The 19,195-nt window shown below is 43.5% G+C and overlaps 1 protein-coding gene and 1 long non-coding RNA gene across 2 annotated transcripts in view; one reads left to right on the forward strand and one right to left on the reverse strand.

The window, feature by feature from the left end:
• LOC138978892 (lysophospholipid acyltransferase 5-like) overlaps nucleotides 1-19,195 on the reverse strand; it is a 60,478-nt gene that overhangs the window by 38,769 nt on the left and 2,514 nt on the right. The window contains exon 2 of the mRNA XM_070351700.1: nucleotides 15,124-15,234. Coding sequence (XP_070207801.1) covers nucleotides 15,124-15,234 — 111 coding nt within the window. The remainder of the gene's footprint in view (nucleotides 1-15,123; nucleotides 15,235-19,195) is intronic.
• Nucleotides 7,963-9,293, forward strand: LOC138978893 (uncharacterized). Its single transcript, XR_011459835.1, has 2 exons — nucleotides 7,963-8,057; nucleotides 8,363-9,293. It is a non-coding gene; the product is annotated as an uncharacterized lncRNA (long non-coding RNA).

Below are 19,195 nucleotides of genomic sequence, written 5' to 3' on the forward strand. Positions count from 1 at the left end.
AGTCCGACTGAAGAGTGAAAAGTCACTGCCACAAGATCGGCATGCAGTCAATAAAGCCAGACAAGAAGAATGATTATGACATGCGGCTCTATCTGCTGTTTTTTTTTTTATTCAAACTGGTTTTCAACGCTTATTCTCACAAAACATCTGCACACCTGCCTCTGTGCTGTGTTTGTGTGGCTGCTTTCGTATGATGTCAGTGCATGGTGAGTGCGTTCACTGCCTTGTCACCACTTCCCCACCTTTTTCAGAATGTTTTCTTGGAGTTGGATAATTCTCCTTACTCCTCGCCCCCTCCTAACTTCAGTTCATACTTTATTGCGTGCCGACTGACCAGTCGGTGTGGCGTCCGTGTAGAGAAGAAGGGAATAAGGTTACACAATGCGCTAGTGTTTGACGCCAAGTTTCGAGTTGCTGTAGTAAATATAGAGTAAACTTTGTCTTTGGGACTGACTTTCTGTTGTGTGCTATCCGTCTTTCGACTTACGTAAGAGAAATCCCATTTCGAGCTCAGGGTACTTTGTACACATAGATAAAGAGGGATAATTCCGGACCAGAATTTCTTTGTGTGCTAAGCGAATTTTTGACTTAACCGTTTGTGAGTTAGCTGGATTTGCCTGTACTGTAGTGTTGTAGATTCTTTGTCTGCATTCTGCATTGCATAACTTTTAAATCTTAAAGTATGTCTGGGTGGGAGTTTTTTTTTTAGTGTAATACATTTTGTTTATTTACCATGCTTTTGTCCTGTCTGTTGTTACATTTATTTGCTGATAAATGAAACAACAGGAGTGAAGGAGGTATTTTTTAACAAAGCCAACTGTGATAGGGATTGTTGCATGGCATTGTCACTTTTGAAGTTCCCCCATTCTTGTTTTTCATTAGTTGTGTTCTTTATCTGTCCAGGTATCTTCAAGTACCTTCTTAGACGAAAGAGGGCGTACAAGTACTCGTTTTGTGACGATGACCCTGAAGAGAGGACCAGTCAGCCCAAGCTTACCGGGTACAAGGCTCTCGTTCAGAAACATGTGCAAGTGGGGTCACTGGACACTTTTCGGGAGTCTGAAAAACAGCGTGTTAAGGTGTACAGATCTTCTCTGCCTGAGGTAAAACTGCAACGCAACAGGGAGCTGCAGAGGACACGCCAAGCTCGCCACAGAGAGAAGAAGAAGAAGGAAAAGGAGACGTCAGGCTCCACACGTGGCGCACAGGACAGACTCAAGAAAGACGATGACGAGAGGAAGGCTGCACATCGTGAAAAGATGCGGTTGTGGCGGACTAAGCAGACTCCAGAAAAGAGAGCCTACCATAACATGAAGTAAGTTGTCAATTCATAAAAAAAAATTCAGCGCTTTTTATTTGTTTGGGTATTGTTGTTGATGTAGTATTTTGAATTATTTTCAGGTGGTGGTGCAGGAATTTATCATTTTTGACTCACATGCGAAGCAAAAGTGAGTCTATGTACTCACCCGAGTCGTCCGTCCGTCCGGAAAACTTTAACGTTGGATATTTCTTGGACACTATTCAGTCTATCAGTACCAAATTTGGCAAGATGGTGTATGATGACAAGGCCCCAATAAAACATACATAGCATCTTGACCTTGCTTCAAGGTCAAGGTCGCAGGGGCCATAAATGTCTAAAAAACCCAGCTATTTTTCCCATTTTCTCTGAAGTTTTTGAGATTCAATACCTCACCCCATCTTCAGTTTGGTTTACCTTGCTTCAAGGTCAAGGTCACAGGAGCTCTTCAAAGTTGGATTGTATACATATTTTGAAGTGACCTTGACCCTGAACTATGGAAGATAACTGTTTCAAACTTTAAAATTATGTGGGGCACATGTTATGCTTTCATCATGAGACACATTTGGTTACATATGATCAAGGTCATTTTGACCCTTATGAAATGTGACCAAAATAAGGTAGTGAACCACTAAAAGTAAAAGTGACCATATCTCATGGTAGAAAGAGCCAATAAGCACCATTGTACTTCCTATGTCTTGAATTAACAGCTTTGTGTTGCATGACCTTGATCTTGGGTCAAGGTCACATGTATTTTGGTAGGAAAAATGTGTAAAGCAGTTCTTAGTGTATGATGTCATTGCTAAGGTCAGTAAAGGTCAAGGTCAAGCATGTGAGTCGTATGGGCTTTGCCCTTCTTGTGTGGTTATGTTTCATGTTATCTTGCCTTTTCAGATGTATGTATCCTTTAGTTTTTAGGCCTCATTATTTTATTTGTTTTTTAGGCGCATGGAGCGATACCGCAGTCAGAATTCTCCCCGACCAGCTTTGGATGTTTCACCTCTCCGCGACAGCAGCGAAGGTGTTACGACTCCGCCGATCTCCTCTTTTGCTGGGTCCCCTTTCCGGTCAAACGAGGCCAAGCGCCAAGCGGCCTCCAGAGCTAGCCGTCAAGACCCCAAGGACCCCGTCAAATATGCTGAAGTGAAGGCGTACCAGCTGGCACAGGCCATGAAGAGCCCGCGGAAGCGAAAGGCATTGGGCGAGGTGAAGATGCCAGCCTTCAAGATGCCATCATTTGCTGGGCGCATATTGCAACACTTATCAGCTTTGAGGGCTAAGAAAAAAAAGAAATACACTGTAGAACGGAAAAAACTTGTGTCGGTACTGGTGCAGGAGTCAACGGACTCCATTTTGTCCCTCAGCCGCCAGCTGGACCAGAGGTGGCACTTTGTCGCTGCTGCGTCCACCATCGAGCCCGAGGCAGAGGAGCTCCTGCATGCTGGTCGACATGGAGGTTCATTGAATCAAGACTTAACCGACCTTGTGGAGGGGTTTTATTCAAGACCGGAGACCTCGGTGATGATGCCAGACCGAAAGATGGTCAAGAAAGATCTTGTACCACGGGCCTGCCTCACCTCATCACTTGCCAAAGTGCACCAGGCCTTTCTCAAAGAGACCAACCATAACATCAGCCTCACTGCCTTCAAGAAGCTGAGGCCGCAGCACATCCTTACGATGAACAACTTGAAGAGAACAAGCTGTCTTTGTAAGATGTGCACTAATGTGGCTCAAAAGTTGGAGGTTTTGCGCACCTGTCTCCCAGGACTCCCGTCTACACTTTCTGAGCTGTCAGACCTCACCCTCTGCTGCTACACAGACGAGGTAGGCAGATGGACCTGCATTGACAGGGAGTGTCCCAACTGTGGGGTGGAAGTCCTCACCCAGTCCCTGGCCCACCTTCCCATGGAGAAGAGTCTGTCATGGCTCAGATGGCAGCCCTATGATGTGTCCTCTGGCCAGCGCATCGGCAACATAACCGTGAAGGTTAGTGACTGTTTTATTTTGACATCTATGGTCTATTGCCGGTACTGCTTTATCTATGTTTGAGACTTGACATGTCAACAGTATAGGTTATTCATAAAAACTAGTCCTACATGCTGGTTAATATTGCTATGCACTAATTGCATTTACAGTAGAATCCCCTATTTACGACTTTGGAAAAACCTTGAAAATTAGGTCGTAAAAAGGGGGGTCTTAAAATGGGGGTTTGAGTTTTTGGCCCGGGCGGTCATGAATTTGGTTGCAGTGTACGTACTGTTATGTACTGTCATGTTTACACACAGTTGCAGTTTACTGTCATATCAACACACACACACACCCAAACACATTACAGCAGAACAACTTTAACTCAATTTTCAAAGAAAATTTACTCATGGCGTTTAAATGCTTGCTCCCCCTGAGTGAAGCACATTTGACATTGTGGCGCAACCAGTAAAATCCGAATGTCCTAACTCGATAGAAAGCATAACGATTTTTCTCCCGAATTATCTTTTCGCTCACATGAATGTTTCTTCGCCTTGCATCGCTAAACTAGTCCCATGCACGATCGTTGAGGTTTTCGTACAGGCACCTCTCTTTGCATACTTTCGCTTCACTCTCTTTCTCGCCATCTCGATAACACTGAGTCCTTATCATTGACGATACACAGGATTTGCGTCTTCCCGACTCCTGAGGAAGTCGCCGCGAATTGCCATTTCGCTCGATTAGCAATTATTTTATTAGCTCTCTACTCAAGAGTCGGCGCTTTTCTCTTTCTATCGCGAATCTTTCTTTGTCAACAAGTCGTCGTGACAAGATAAGCGTACAGAGGAAAACCGGATGTATTAGGATCTCGCGCGTGCGAGATTTCGGCTTTGTTTTTTTCTCGCGGTAGTTGCACGAGAGCCGCCATGTTGTGTTTTCGTCTGCTCGACTGAAAATGCGCGAAAGTCGAATTCATCCCCAAAAGCTCGGTCGTAAGTCGCGTTTTGGGGTGAGTCGTTCACTGGGGGTTCATTATATAGTAGAACGCATCCGTGGTAGAAAAATCAGTCGTAAAAAGGGGGTGGTCATAAACAGGGGGGTCGTTAAGGGGGAGTACAACTGTATTACAAAAGCTCTACAAGTTGAACATTTTTCATATTTTCAGGGGACTCTTGGTGAACTTATTGCCGAGCTAGCAGCAGAGCTTCAGCCCTTTGCTTGCCATCTGGCTGTGGCTTTCTGGCAGTACAGGCAGTTCAGGCAGCTCAGGGATCATCTTCCTCCAAACCAGGTGCTCACCCTCTTGGACTTCGCTGAGAACTACAGATGTGATTTTCAGCATGAGGTGCAAGCAGCTCACTGGAGCTACAATCAGGCTACAGTGCTGCCCACTGTTAATTACTACAGGTAGTCCTTGACTTTCTCCACAATCACTTTCTTTCTTTCTTTCTTTATTTGGTGTTTAACGTCGTTTTCAACCACGAAGGTTATATCGCGACGATCCACAATCACTGACCTATTCAAAATACCGTACATCAGGATAAAAGCGGCTAGTTTTGTTATGGTTATTTTCTTCTCTCTCTCTCTTTCTCTGGTTTGTTTGTACTTTTTATGGTGTGACATATCTAAATTTCAAGTTATAGCTGCCGGATGTCTTATTTCTGTCAGTTATTTTGTGTTATAATTTAATGCGTTCAACTTTTGCAGGTGCACTTGTGGTGAACTGGTGACTGAAAGTGTCGTCTTCATCAGCAGTGACCTGCAGCATGACGCCAGTGCTGTGCATGCCTGTACAGCACAGTTGCTGCATCATCTGCGGGAGAAGAGGCATCTAAAAGTTGATCGTCAGGTCAGTGATTTTACCACTGTATGAGTGTGCAAGTTTGCTTTCCACGATTGGTTTGATATGTATTTCATTGTAAACAACTCCTACATGCCCGACAACTGTGACTGATCACGTTCCAATTTCGTGTTCTTTCAGTTTCAATTTACAGACGGAGCAGGCAGCCAGTTTAAGAGTCGGGAACCCTTCACGGACCTGTCCTGTTCTGCAGATGACTTTGGGGTGCCGATCGAAAGGTCTTTTTTCGGCACTTCCCATGGGAAGGGGCCTTGTGACGGTGTCGGCGGCATCGTGAAGTCGGCAGTGAGGAGAGCAGTGCTCAGCGGAAAGGTATGTGCGCTTTCTTAAGAGTTTTGTGTGTCTTAATTAAGTTGCCTTTCACGGGCGCTAAATTGGATAATGTGCCTGTCTGGAGCTTCAGTGTTTCAGCCCATAAACGAAGAAGCTGCCTCTTTATTTATGCTTTGCAGGTGCTGCTGCATATTTCTGTTGCATGTTGTTCATTGTGTATTTTGATTTTTTTTTCTTTGCAGGAGATCATCAGGAATGCTGAAGAAGCCTTCCAGTACCTCAAGCAAAACTTTGCGGTTGACCCAGATGGGGATGCCTGCTGCCACTCCAGAAGGGTCTTCTTGAGACTGGAGGATATCAACCGGAAGCGACCTGACCGACGACCAAACAACCCTGTTCCAGGTACGCGGTCAATTCACTGTGTTCGACCTGAAGAACCCAACACCATTCTTCACAGGAGACTTTCATGCTACTGTGCAGAATGTATGCTAGGGGATCCCTGCCACACCATGAGAACTCTCCCCCACGGTCAATGGAAGTCCCATGTCTTCCGCTGCCCTCAAGCTGTTCCTGCCGCCAAGCCCTCTGATGCCAAACCCTCCACTGCCTCCAAGCCCTCTGATGCCAAACCCTCCTCTGCCACCAGGCCCTCTGATGCCAAACCCTCCACTGCCGCCAAACCCTCTGATGCCAAACCCTCTGATGCCACCAGGCCCTCTGATGCCAAACCCTCCACTGCCGCCAAACCCTCCTCTGCCACCAGGCCCTCTGATGCCAAACCCTCCACTGCCGCCAAACCCTCTGATGCCAAACCCTCCTCTGCCACCAGGCCCTCTGATGCCAAACCCTCCACTGCTGCCAAACCCTCTGATGCCAAACCCTCCACTGCCGCCAAACCCTCTGATGCCAAACCCTCAACTGCCGCCAAACCCTCTGATGCCAAACCCTCCTCTGCCACCAGGCCCTCTGATGCCAAACCCTCCACTGCCGCCAAACCCTCTGATGCCAAACCCTCCTCTGCCGCCAAACCCTCTGATGCCAAACCCTCCTCTGCCACCAGGCCCTCTGATGCCAAACCCTCCACTGCCGCCAAACCCTCTGATGCCAAACCCTCCACTGCCGCCAAACCCTCTGATGCCAAACCCTCCTCTGCCACCAGGCCCTCTGATGCCAAACCCTCCACTGCCGCCAATCCCTCTGATGCCACACCCTCCTCTGCCACCAGGCCCTCTGATGCCAAACCTTCCACTGCCGCCGAGCCCTCTGATGCCAAACCCTCCACTACCGCCGAGCCCTCTGATGCCAAACCCTCCTCTGCCGCCACGCCCTCTGATTCCAAACCCTTCTCTGATGCCAAACTCTCCTCTGCCGCCAAACCCTCCGCTGATGCCAAGCCCTTTGCCGCCATGCCCTGTAATGCCAAGCGCTCCACTGCCCCCAAGCGCTTTGCAGCCAAACCCTCCACTGCCCCAAAGCCCTCTGCCGCCAAGTGCTCCACTGCCCCAAAGCCCTATCATGCAAAACCTTCCACTGCACCCAAGCCCTTTGCTGCCAAGCCCTCGGATGCAAAACCCTCCACTGCTCCCAAGCCCTCCGCTGACCCCAAGTGTCCTCCCCCCTTACCCATGTCTTTCTTCAGGGACATGCTGAAATCACTGGGAAAAGTGAAGGATTGGACAACATTGGAGGCTTTAGCAGAACAGCACCATGGGCTCATGCAGCCTGTAATGATGCAGCAACTGGACACAAGTGACTTTCAAATTGATGAACCATCATTGGCGCTCTTTCCAGCTGACGTCCCTTCCACTTCCAGTCTCTCGCCCATTGCCATCTACGGAGATGGCAACTGCCTTCCCAGGTGTGGGTCTGTCCTTGCCTGGGGAACGCAGGAGCGCCATCTTGAAATGCGGGCAAGGATTGCCCTCGAATTGATAATCAACAAGAGCCACTACCTGAGCGACCCAGACTCGACTTTCTGCGCTCAGTACTCTGAACATTTCCTCAATGAAAAACTGACCAAGGCTGCCATTGACAACATATTTCAGTTGGAACTTCGCGACATCTTCAAGGCTGGCACATACATGGGTATGTGGCAGGTGTTGGCCCTCACCTCTGTGCTGCAACACCCCATCCTCTCCATATATCCAGAGTATGGTGGGTACACAGTGAGGCCGCACCTCCACAAGCTTTGCACCCCAAGATCCCAACCCACTCCAGCTCCACACCACAGCAGTACATACCTCCCCGGCATAATGTGGACTCACATTCACGGAAAATGTCTGCCTGCTTTGACGTGGAGACCCAACCACTTTGTGGTTTGCTTGCCATCTTCTGGTATCCTTTTTGAAGTGAAATATTGTGATAATGAAAAGTGATGCTTATTCTTTTTTATTATTATCCAAATCATAGTAAGTAACCTTTATGTTATCATAAGAATTACATTTTTGCTTGTAGTACATGACCATAGTAATCTAGCAATATATTGTTGACATTAGCAATACATTGGTTTTTTATTTTGTTAGTCAGTGACTTTTAGACACTATCTTTTTTCTTTAACACTATCCATATGTTGGCAACTGTGCTTCTGTCTGTGTAAAGCCTGGGGACTTTGTTTTGGTTGGCATACCAACAGAAAAGACTGTGGTGGAGTATGTTGCGCAGGTAAGAAAACTTTCTGGTACTTAAAGAAGCTTCTCAATTTTTGAAAAGTTGGTTTGTTGTTAGTTTTCCATCTCAGTTCACCCTTATTCAAGGCGGTTCGAGTTTGTTTCCTTTGTAATTTTGAAAGATGCACGTTTAGGTCTTTCAGGTAAACTGTTAATGGCTCTAAATGTTATATTTTTCAGGCTTGTCGCTTTTAACAAAAACTTGGGGGGGGGGGGGGGGGGGGCAAATTATGTGAGAATAACATAGCAATCATTTCAGAAACTCCATGCATCTATAATTTTACATTGTTTTTCTTTCAGATCACAAAAGCTTCAGCTGATGGAGCCTGGGGGGTCTTCCTGAAGGATGTTGGCTGTGGGAAGAATAAATGGCCTGCCATATGCACAGAATTTGTTATTCCCTTGTGCGACATCTTGCGTGTCTTCAAGGAAAACGACTACACCATGTCCCTTGAAAACAGGGCTTTGATTTACACCTTTGCTGTGTAGATGTGTTTTTTTGATGCATGCACAAGACGTGAGGGGGTAAATCTACCTAGAGTTGGACAAAAAGCACTTTTTTTGAGACTTGTGCCAATGTGTGGCATCATTACGATGCTAAATCTCTATTTTCATTTACAGGAGATGCTGGTTCTAAGCAGGTGTGCATGAACCCTAAAATCTGGTCCCATTTTACTCTTTATTTCATTGTACACAAATACTAACTTAATTTTAGCATGCAGATTTTCTCTGGAAATGCCACTCTTCAGGGTGTTAGTACACCACAGTTTTCTTGGCTTTTATGCTAAAACCTTGTAATTTGTGCTGGAAATAGATAGCCATAGCTGGATCATAAACTAGCCATACTGTAACCGAACAGACAGAACAAAAATGTCATTTATACTATGCAGATTTTTAAAATTTGTTTTTATTGTGTACATGGCGTTTACTGCAGGGTTCGTACAGGTCATGGAAAACCTGGAAAGTCATGGAATTTGATTTTTAATTTTCCAGGCCTGGAAAGTCATGGAATTTCAATTCAAGTCATGGAAAGTCATGGAATTTAAAAAAAAAACAAAAAAACTTTAGCACGCCAGCGGCTATTTTCGTCGTCCCTTTGCCAGCCAGCAGCGATTTGCGTCGCCAGCACAAGGTTTGTTCGTATGACCAACTTCTCGTTCGTATTTGCATACGAGAATAACGGTATTTTTAACGGCACTTGAGCCAAAGCGAGGCTCACTTCCTTCCGTTATCTCGTCTGCGCTGCATTTAAGTCTGTTTCATTGAAGTTTTCTGCTTATGTTTTTGCATCGATAAAGTACTTTAGCGCTTCGACAAGCAAGATGGAGGATGATGAGTTTGAAACTTTCTTTCGAGTTGTTTCTTGACAACAAAAAGTATGCGGAATTGGAACGAATTACCAAGGAAGATCTTCGCAATGAACTGTGTATCGCGGTGAAAAAAAATGACAGTTCGTCAAGTCACAGTGACGGTTACGAAAGTGCAGATGGATACAAACAGTGGCTGGTCCAGTTTAATGAAATGACAGGACCAGCAAACATTACCGATAATCTGACTGCGTAGCAAATGCTTGACTTGCTTGTCGAAAAGACACTGCTTAGAAACTGACTCAAATTCAGTGCAAAGCAAGCCAGTGTCAAAACTGGCAGTGAAAAGACGTAAAAAGTTTGCGTGTTCGGAAATGGCGACCTGTGGATCTAGTCATGGAAAATGTTATTGGGGCTCATGGAAAAGTCATGGAATTTTGTTTCTAAAAACCAGTGGGGACCCTGTTACTGGTAGTATGCCACACACCTGCTTTTTTCTAGTTCAGGCTCCAGGTACACTTTTCCAAAGTACATGTTTCTAAAAACCTGTGGGGACCCTGTTACTGGTAATATGCCACACACCTGCTTTTTCCTAGGACCTAGTTCAGGCTCCAGGTACACTTTTCTAAAGTACAGCTTTGAGGGACAAAGAGTGTAAGAAATATTGTGTAAAAAGTGATACCAACATTTTAGTGATATGATGTGACTGTTATGTACACATGGCTCTAGTTGGGTGCCAACATTTTAGTGATATGATGTGACTTATGTACACATGGCTCTAGTTGGGTGCCAACATTTTAGTGATATGATGTGACTGTTATGTACACATGGCTCTAGTCTAGTTGGGTGCCAACATTTTAGTGATATGATGTGACTGTTATGTACACAATGCTCTAGTCGGGTGTAATAATGTTTGATTTGTGTTTATGGTGTTCTTTTGATTTTTAAAGTGATTTAATGTGGGTCTTCATTTGGATTATGGTTATTTTCTGTGATAGTGCGCTTTGAATATTAAATAAAGTTTGTGACATTAATTGTGACAAGTTATGTACTTATGCTGGAATTACAATTCACTATTTCCAGCGTGACTTCTTTTTGAACTTATAGTGTTTATGAGCTTATAAATGTGACAGGATTTGTCTAACCTTTGTTTGTGTGTCCTTTTTGGACAAAGTTTTCCTAAGCATGTTTGCATAATGTTATTGCAATCTTTTTTTTTCTTTTTTTTCTGTCATGTTTGTGAAAATCTATCAGCTTGCTTTTTCTAAAAAGCTACAAAACTGACATACCTGCCCACCCAATCCCAGGCAGCAAAAATAAAGAACAACACACCCAACTCTAGGTAGGTGTGTCCCCTGAGGCTGAGGTCAGACTTTTTTTTGGGTTTAAATTCAAGGTTTTTTTTCTGGATACATTGTCTTGACAATGACAGAATACTTGAACTTTATCATTTATTCATGTTCCCATTTCTGTTGATATTTCTCAACTCACAAAATGAAAGTGAGCTGTACCTACCAGCACTCACTGCATGAAAGATAATCTGTTGTGACGTTATGTACACATTCTCATGTTTTTTGCATTTTCTGATCTGAATTTATGTTTCAGGGTTGCTAATTGGTTTTTTATTTGCACCTTTTATGTGTCATTTGGTTTTTTTATAATTTCTGCCTATGAAGGTGTGGATATGTGTTAGAGACATCCCTCAGAATCATGGGTGTCACGGTGTGATGTTATGTACATATGTAGTTTTCCCTCTTATTTCTTACCTCCTGCATGTGTTATCTTGTTTGTATCAGGTTTTTTTATTCATAATGGTAACTGTCTCCCTTTGCTACTAATTTCTTTCTCAGATTTGTTGATTGCAGTTATTGTGGCACCAGTTTTAGCTGATATGGGCACTTTCATCCTCTGACTTTGCGTGCCGTTATGTACAAATAGGTTATTTTTGTTGTATAGTGGATTTATGGTGGTTTCATTCATAACTTTTTCTTCTTATGGGTACTTCTCATTTATTTAGATATGCCCATACATTTTTTTGTCTGTTTGGTCAGAATGTTCCAGTTTTAATGCATCTGTTTTGATTACGTCACGCTGTGATGTTATGTACAAAGGTTGACTGCTGCTGTTTTCTTGGAATTGTCAAGCCCCTATAGCAGAATTTTGCTTGTTTGCCACTTTTAACATCATAGTTGTTAGCATTTCTAACTATATTGGATGTTGGATTCATTCCTTGTTTTTTTGTGTGGTTTTAATCTTGATTTTGTTTGCCATTTGTTGCGGATGAAGTGAAAAAGTATGTTATTCCTTTAATCCTCTGTGGTTACATGTCTCCTTGCTATGGCTGTCTGGTGTCTAACTCTTGTACATGGGTTTTGTACTTAGGGGTCAGAAATCGTCCTTTGTAACCTTTTTTGTTGAATTTTAGTGATATGATGTGACGGTTATGTACACAATGCTCTAATCAGGTGTAATAATGTTTGATTTGTGTTTATGGTGTTCTTTTAATTTTTAAAGTGATTTAATGTGGGTCTTCATTTGGATTATGTTTATTTTCTGTGATAGTGTGCTTTGAATATTAAATAAAGTTTGTGACGTTGTGACAAGTTATGTACATATGCTGGAATTACATTTCACTACAGTAAAACCTGCATCCAGCGGACCCTTAATTCGGCGGACACCTTTGCATAACGGACACTTCAAGTGAGGACGGATGTATTTTACACTCAAAAACACCTTAAAAGAGCGAACACCTCAAAGGCGCGGACGCGGACACTCTTTTTTGGTCCCGATTTGGTTCGTTACCTGTCAACAACGGTCCGCCATCTTGGTTATGCAAATACAATCTCGCTGGCGATGTGAACGCGCGAGAAGCTTGTTTTGTAAGCCAACGACAGCACTTGAAAGATTGATTTTTGTATGGTGCACGCTCATTGGTCGATGCCGTGAATTGAACTGAACTCACAAACAAAAACAAGTTTGGGTTTCTACTTTCTGTTCTGTGATGCATCTTCGTCTCATCCTTCGTCGATTGCGGTCTCATCATGTCAAAACGGAAATTTCTGACTTTAGAAGAAAGAGTCGATGTGATAAAGAAATTGAACAAGGGGCTCTCAGTTCGAAAAGTGGCTGATGAGCTGAATTGTGAAAAAACGCAAATTTCCAACATCAAAGCTGATCGTTCACAAATTCTGAGTCAGTGGGAATCCGGTGCCAGATCGACGGGGAAATGTGTAAAGAGGAGAAAAACAACCTATGACGGGTTGAACGACGAACTCTTCGAGTGGTTTTCGAGAGCTCGATCAAAGAATATTCCCGTGAATGGCCCATTGCTTCAGGTAAGAAACCGATTGCATCTCTTTCTCTCTCTCGCTTGTTCTCTTTCTCTCTCTCGCTCGTTCTCTCTCTCTCTCTCAGCCGTTCTCTCTCTCTCTCTCAGCCGTTCTCTCTCTCTCTCTCTCTCTCTCTCTCGCTTAGTCGTTCTCTCTCTCTCTCTCGCTCGTTCTCTCTCTCGCTATCGCTCGTTCTCCGTTCTCTCTCTCTCGCTCAGTCGTTCTCTCTATCTCTCTCTCTCTCGCTCGTTCTCTCTCGCTCGTTCTCCGTTCTCTCTCTCGCTCGTTCTCCGTTCTCTCTCTCGCTCGTTCTCCGTTCTCTCTCTCTCTCTCTCTCTCTCTCTCTCTCTCTCTCTCTCTCTCTCTCTCTCTCTCTCTCTCTCTCTCTCTCTCTCTCTCTCTCTCTCTCTCTCTCTCTCTCTCTCTCTCTCTCTCTCTCTCTCTCTCTCTCTCTCTCTCTCTCTCTCTCTCTCCCTCTCTCAAAACAAACTTGAGAGCTTCAAAATTTTTTGAGTTTTAATAATTACTGTGGCAAAAAAGAATCAGTGACTGATGACTCTCCTTGGTGTGTGCTGCAGGAGCGAGCACTGGTCCGGTCCATGGAACTGGGGTTTGATGACTTCACTGCGTCCAATGGGTGGCTCCAGTCATGGCAGAGACGCTACAACGTCAACTTTGCCATGCGGAGTGGGGAGGCATCAGGCGTTCCCCTAGAGGCTGTTGATGACTGGATTAAGAGGCTGCCTGAAATTACGAAGGACTACGCCCTGGAGGATATTTTCAACGCAGACGAGACAGGGCTTTATTTCCGAGCTCTGCCTCAAAGGTCCATGATTGTGAAGGGAGATTCCCGAAAAGGAATACGGACTGCGAAGGATCGCATCACTGTTCTCCTGGCCTGCTCTGGCACTGGAGAAAAACTAACACCTCTGGTCATCGGCAGAGCCGAGAACCCAAGGTGTTTCAAGGCATTGAAAAAATCTAGCCTGCCTGTCACCTACAGGTGGAATAGAAAGGCCTGGATGACAGCTGTTCTTTTCAAAGAGTGGCTGGAGAAACTGAACACCAAAATGAAAAGCAAAGGCCGTAATATATTGTTGATGGTCGACAATTGTTCTGCCCATTGTCATGTGCAGCTGAGCAACATCAAGCTGAAATTCCTCCCGCCCAACACAACCTCCAAGCTGCAGCCTTGTGACGCAGGCGTGATCAGTATTTTCAAGTCCCACTACCGGAAGCGGCTGCTTCGACACATCCTGTCTGCCATGGACGAGGCCAACACTGCCAGCGAACTGGCAAAGTCCGTGTCACTTCTGCATGCCATTAAGTGGCTGGACCTGGCCTGGACGTCAGTGAGGGGATCATCAATAAAGAAATGCTTCTCCACTGCGGATTTGCTGAACCCACTCCTGACACTGACCCAGAGGAAGTCCAAGATCATGGAGACCAGTTTCAGGCCTTGCTGGAAAATGCCACTTGGGATGACTTTGTCAACATGGACCAGGACTTGCCCGTAGTGGAGTTTGCCGACCAACCAGATGGTGACGCCACATCTGCTGAAGCAGCAAATGCCGAGGAAGATGACTGTGATGACCACAAAACAGATCCTAAGCAGCTCATGACAACGAGAGAGGCTTTGCTGCAGACCAGAAACATGATTGATCTGGCGGCAAGCCTGGGTCACCCTGAAATGCTGACAGCTGTCATGAACTTGAGTAGCATTCTGGAAGATGTGCGTCTGAACCAAGCCAGCCAGGCCACACAGTCAAAGATCTGACTTTTTCCGCAAACCCCAGTGATAAACTTACTGATTCTGGTTTTGTACATACATGTTGTTTTCTTTGTCACTTTCTGCAAGACTACATGTAATGCACAGTTTAGAATGTATACATGTTGCATGTTGAACTTGTTTTCTTTGTCACTTTCTGTATGACTACATGTAATGCACAGTTTGGAATTTATACATACATGTACATGTACAATTAACAATTGTTTTCTGAACATCCAAGTTTTGGTTTTCATTTTTATTACATGTAATGAAAGAAAATGAAAGAACTAAACATGCATAGACACTCTATTTACATTTACATGCACACACATGAAATAAAACTATTTGGCTGGTTCTTTTCTTCCCAAAAAATGTCTGCGCATTCATATTCAAAAGAAAGGACACCTTTGTACAAAGGACAGTGGCAAGGTTCCCCAAGGGTGTCCTTTGCTCGCAGGTTTTACTGTATTTAGTTTAAAATAAACTTCTTTTTCAACTTAGAGTGTGTTTATGAGCTTATAAGTGTGACTGGATTTGTCTAACCTTTGTTTGTGTGTCTCCTTTTTGGAATAAAAGTTTTCCTGAGCATGTCACAGTTTTAGACTCCTTTTCATGCCTGTGACCATATACATGGTGTGTGTGTGTGACTGTACTGACCAAAGTTGAACCAGCATTGCAGCAGGCCTGTCATGATGAAGTAGACATGCTTGACAGCGGGCGGTTGGTTGTACAGCAAGGAACTACGGTACAGCAATGCCAGAGGGTATCCTGCAATCACAAACCCAATATATTTATTTAAAGCAACAAATAAGCGAGTGTTATTGAACTTAGTTCACATACAGGGTGACCACAAAAAATGCAACCCTCGAAAATGCTAATAACTTCTACATCTGTTGCACGAATCACTTTAAATTTGGATGGCATAAACTTCAGCCTAATGCATGACCCTTACACAAAGTAGTTTTGTAGTTTAAGTGTTCTGACTTTTGTGCAAATTACAAAAAAGTTGCCAAAGACCCTTTAGATATAAAACTGTTGCGGTAGGCTCATGCATTGGCTGAAGTTAAGTTTATGTCCCCAAAATATAAAGTGATTCGGTTAACCGATATAGAAGTTATTAGCACTTTTTAGGGTTCCATTTTTTGCGGTCACCCTGTACTTTAATAATCACATTATGAAAGAACTGTGATTATTTTCCCACGTCTTATTCAATATATTCCGTCCTGTTAACACATTTGTAAAAGAACTTATCATATATATATTTCAGCTCAAATGGACTTGTTTGTAAAATTATGAAGTGTTGTGTCATTATTGAAAAAAAAGAGTTATGTTCTAATTTACCTAATATTGTAACCCTAGGGTTTTCTTCAATACATTTTGCCTTGCCTTCAGTCAGCGTGCTTCGTCAAGGACATTTGTCTTGACTCCAAGTTGTTCATGAGCTCACAAAACATCAAGCTGAACACTTTCTACCCCACCAATGTTGACCTTTTTTTGTTTTAGCCGAGACCAGCTGTGCTGCAGCAGGTCACTCAGAATAGTAGTGACTGTGTAGAAACTGTGTAGCAACACGCTGGAATGCAGGCAGTTAGATCGATGTTACAGGAAGCGACTGAAGCTAACAGTCTGAGCTGATATATCCGTACCTGGTCATATAGAGACATATGTGTGGGTACGGATATATATCGTATCCGTATCTGTGAGACAATGACTCAATGAGTTAAAGCCAATGCCATGGGGTATGATTGAGCACACTCAACACTTATTTCCTGCTCACTTCAGTCTTGCCTTTTTAATGTTAGGCACAAAAAAAAAATTGTCTGTTTCTGGTAACATGGCCAAAAAAAATAGGGTAGGTAGGTACTAAGGTAGGGATTTTTTTTTTCCCCCCGTCAAATGTAGACCAATAAAACTAACTTTAAAAATCGCGCAAAGAGACTGGATTCACTATACATAGAGACAAGACACGCCAGAACGTGTCGAACATCACCTTTAGATTCCATATTTCAACGCAGCGTGAATGCTTCGGTGTTTGGTGGTTTTACAGGAAGTACATAGAGTGATGTCCCTTACAACTGTGATGTAGGGTTATGCCCCTTCAATCGTCAGCGGACTTTCGTTTTCACACGTTTTTGTTGTTCATTTTCTCACCCTGTCCTTACCACCCCCCCAAAAAAAAAAAAAAATTTGAGTTTGGAAAAAAAAAGTTTAGGGTGGGCGCCGAAATTTAGGGTCGGTTTGTTTGTTTGTTTGTTTGTTTATTTGTTGCTTAACGTCCAGCCGACTACGCAGAGCCATATCAGGACGAGGAAGGGGGGGATGAAGGGGGCCACTTGTCAAGCGATTCCTGTTTACAAATGCACTAACCCATTACTTGTGTCCCAGCAGGCTTTAGTAAAACTAAATTAATACCTACTGGAAGATTACCAGTTTCCAGTATGTTAAAATAGGCTTAACTATCTACTGCTGGACTTACATCAGAACACTAACAGATTAAACTATACATGAATCGCGAGACAAGCGGCAAGAGAAGAGATTTTTGGAAAAAATACAGGTGAATGAGCAAGAAGGCAGAAAAAAGAAAAGAATTCATGAAGAAAAAGAGAGCATGACAGGAAAGAGGAACCAAAAATCTACCTAACAGCAAACTAGAAAGCTCCTGCGGTTCCAAAAACAGGAGGGGCCTTTAATTTCATAACCGCAGTGCCCCACTGCGGGATTAGGGTCGGTTGGGTGACCAGAAACAGACATTTTTTTTTTGTGGCCTTAGCATAAATGCATGAACACCTGCATGGTATAGAGCAAAAAGTTATTTAAGAAAATTCAACACATGTCCTTTAGCCTTACTTTAGCATTTGCATCAGCAGACCAGTACACCACATTGATCAAAATGATCAGATTCAACTCAATCTGCATAGCGAAAGATAATTCCACTTGGCCATGTGATTGTGAGGTTCCCTCATGGACATTTGGATTGCAATCTCCCAGGGGAGATATCATGCAGCCACACAGTACCACAGCTACCCATTATTTATCTTTCCTCCAGCATGGGTGTGTTTCAAGTTTTCCAAGCCTCCATACTTTTGCTGGGATTTTCACTGTGCTCATGCTGACACAGTAGTGCGTTTGTAGGAGAGCTGATCTGCACTTGCAAAGTCAATGACTCTCGGGAATTTTAAACGCTCAATCACTCAGAACTCTCCGGTTTTAAAGAAAACACACTAGCTACTGACTGAGCTAATCCTAGCTTGAGTTCAATCCACCAAACGGCAGTGTGTGTGTGCACTCTAAACAAAATGGCAAATTGGTCATAGAGGTGAAAAGCCAGGGAGTAAAGAGAAATCATGTGGACAACCCATAATGCACCCCCCCCCTCCCCCCGCTCAGAGTTTAGATTTCCTGTCCCGGCCACACTGTGACCCTCATGAAAATAAAGCCAAGATTAAAATCACATTAGTGTGTGATGTTTTATATATAATATATATTACTTTTTAAAATTCAATTTATAATGCTTTAAAACGTCCGTGAAAACGACAAGCTGTACAATACAGTGGTTCTCAGGCCTTGGGTTTTCAGTTTCTGTCTCTGTCAACACATACTTTTTATTATCCCATGCATTGGTCTGACAGACTGATTAGTTTTAACATACATGTCTACGTCTCTGCCAACACATACTTTTTTTACCCCATGCATTGGTCTGGATTAGTTTAAAATTGACATGTCTGCTGACAGAACAATGTTTCTGTACCACTGGAGAGCACATTTGAACATATTTGCAGTCCAGGTCCAACTGATTGACCAATATTATCCTTTAAGGCTGAGAACAACACCGACTCAGTGGCTGTTTTCGACTTTTGTAATATAAAGCCAAGCGTGACTCTCTTTAGGCTTGGGAAAGATCTTCTGTAACCGAATGTTTGACTCTGCGAAAAAAGCCAACCATGAAACTTGATCAGATCAGAATGCTCTACTTTTGTGTAAACTTTAAACTCTTTCAATTCACTGCATTTTGATAAGCTTTTGGGTCATACTGATTCAGACTGTCACCTTAATCTCCCGCTGAGATAATAATATGTTTACCAATTAAGTGTCCTTAAAAAACACACGTATGAATAAAAGTAAAACTTAATATCTCTGTTATCAGGCATTAATTACCTCAGTTCTTTAGGTGCTGATGGACTAACAGCCCTACAAACTTCATACCATGTCACATGAAACATTCACAAACACCTGGGTTCAACATTTTGGCATGATAGACTGACTGTACACCAAAACTAAGCGCATAGTGCTTTTAGTAAGCGCATAGTGCTTTTAGTTATGCGCTATAGAAATCTCCTTAATAAATAAATAAATAAACTAGTAATACTTAAAGGCCAATAAAAATCACCTCTAAAATGGGAGAAAAGTTTAAATGAAGGTATTTTAAAGAGCCATTATGAACAAAAAATCTAAAAATGCAAGGTCTGAAAAAGGAAGAAGTCTGAAATCAAGAGGGGGGGGGGGGGGGGGGTGTTAAAAGGGGGTTCCACTGTATTGATAACCCAACTGTTCCAAAGTAGCTAGGTATGAGATAAAGACGAGTTCGTCCCCACGTTCGGCGAGAGATTTATTTCTCAGAGTCAACTTTGTGTGCAGACTCTCCTCGGTGTCCGAACACCCCCGTGTGTACACGAAAGCACAAGACCAAGTGCGCACGAAAAAGATCCTGTAATTAATGTCAGAGTTCGGT

Source organism: Littorina saxatilis, linkage group LG10 (genome assembly GCF_037325665.1).
Source record: "Littorina saxatilis isolate snail1 linkage group LG10, US_GU_Lsax_2.0, whole genome shotgun sequence".
NCBI lineage: Eukaryota > Metazoa > Mollusca > Gastropoda > Littorinimorpha > Littorinidae > Littorina > Littorina saxatilis.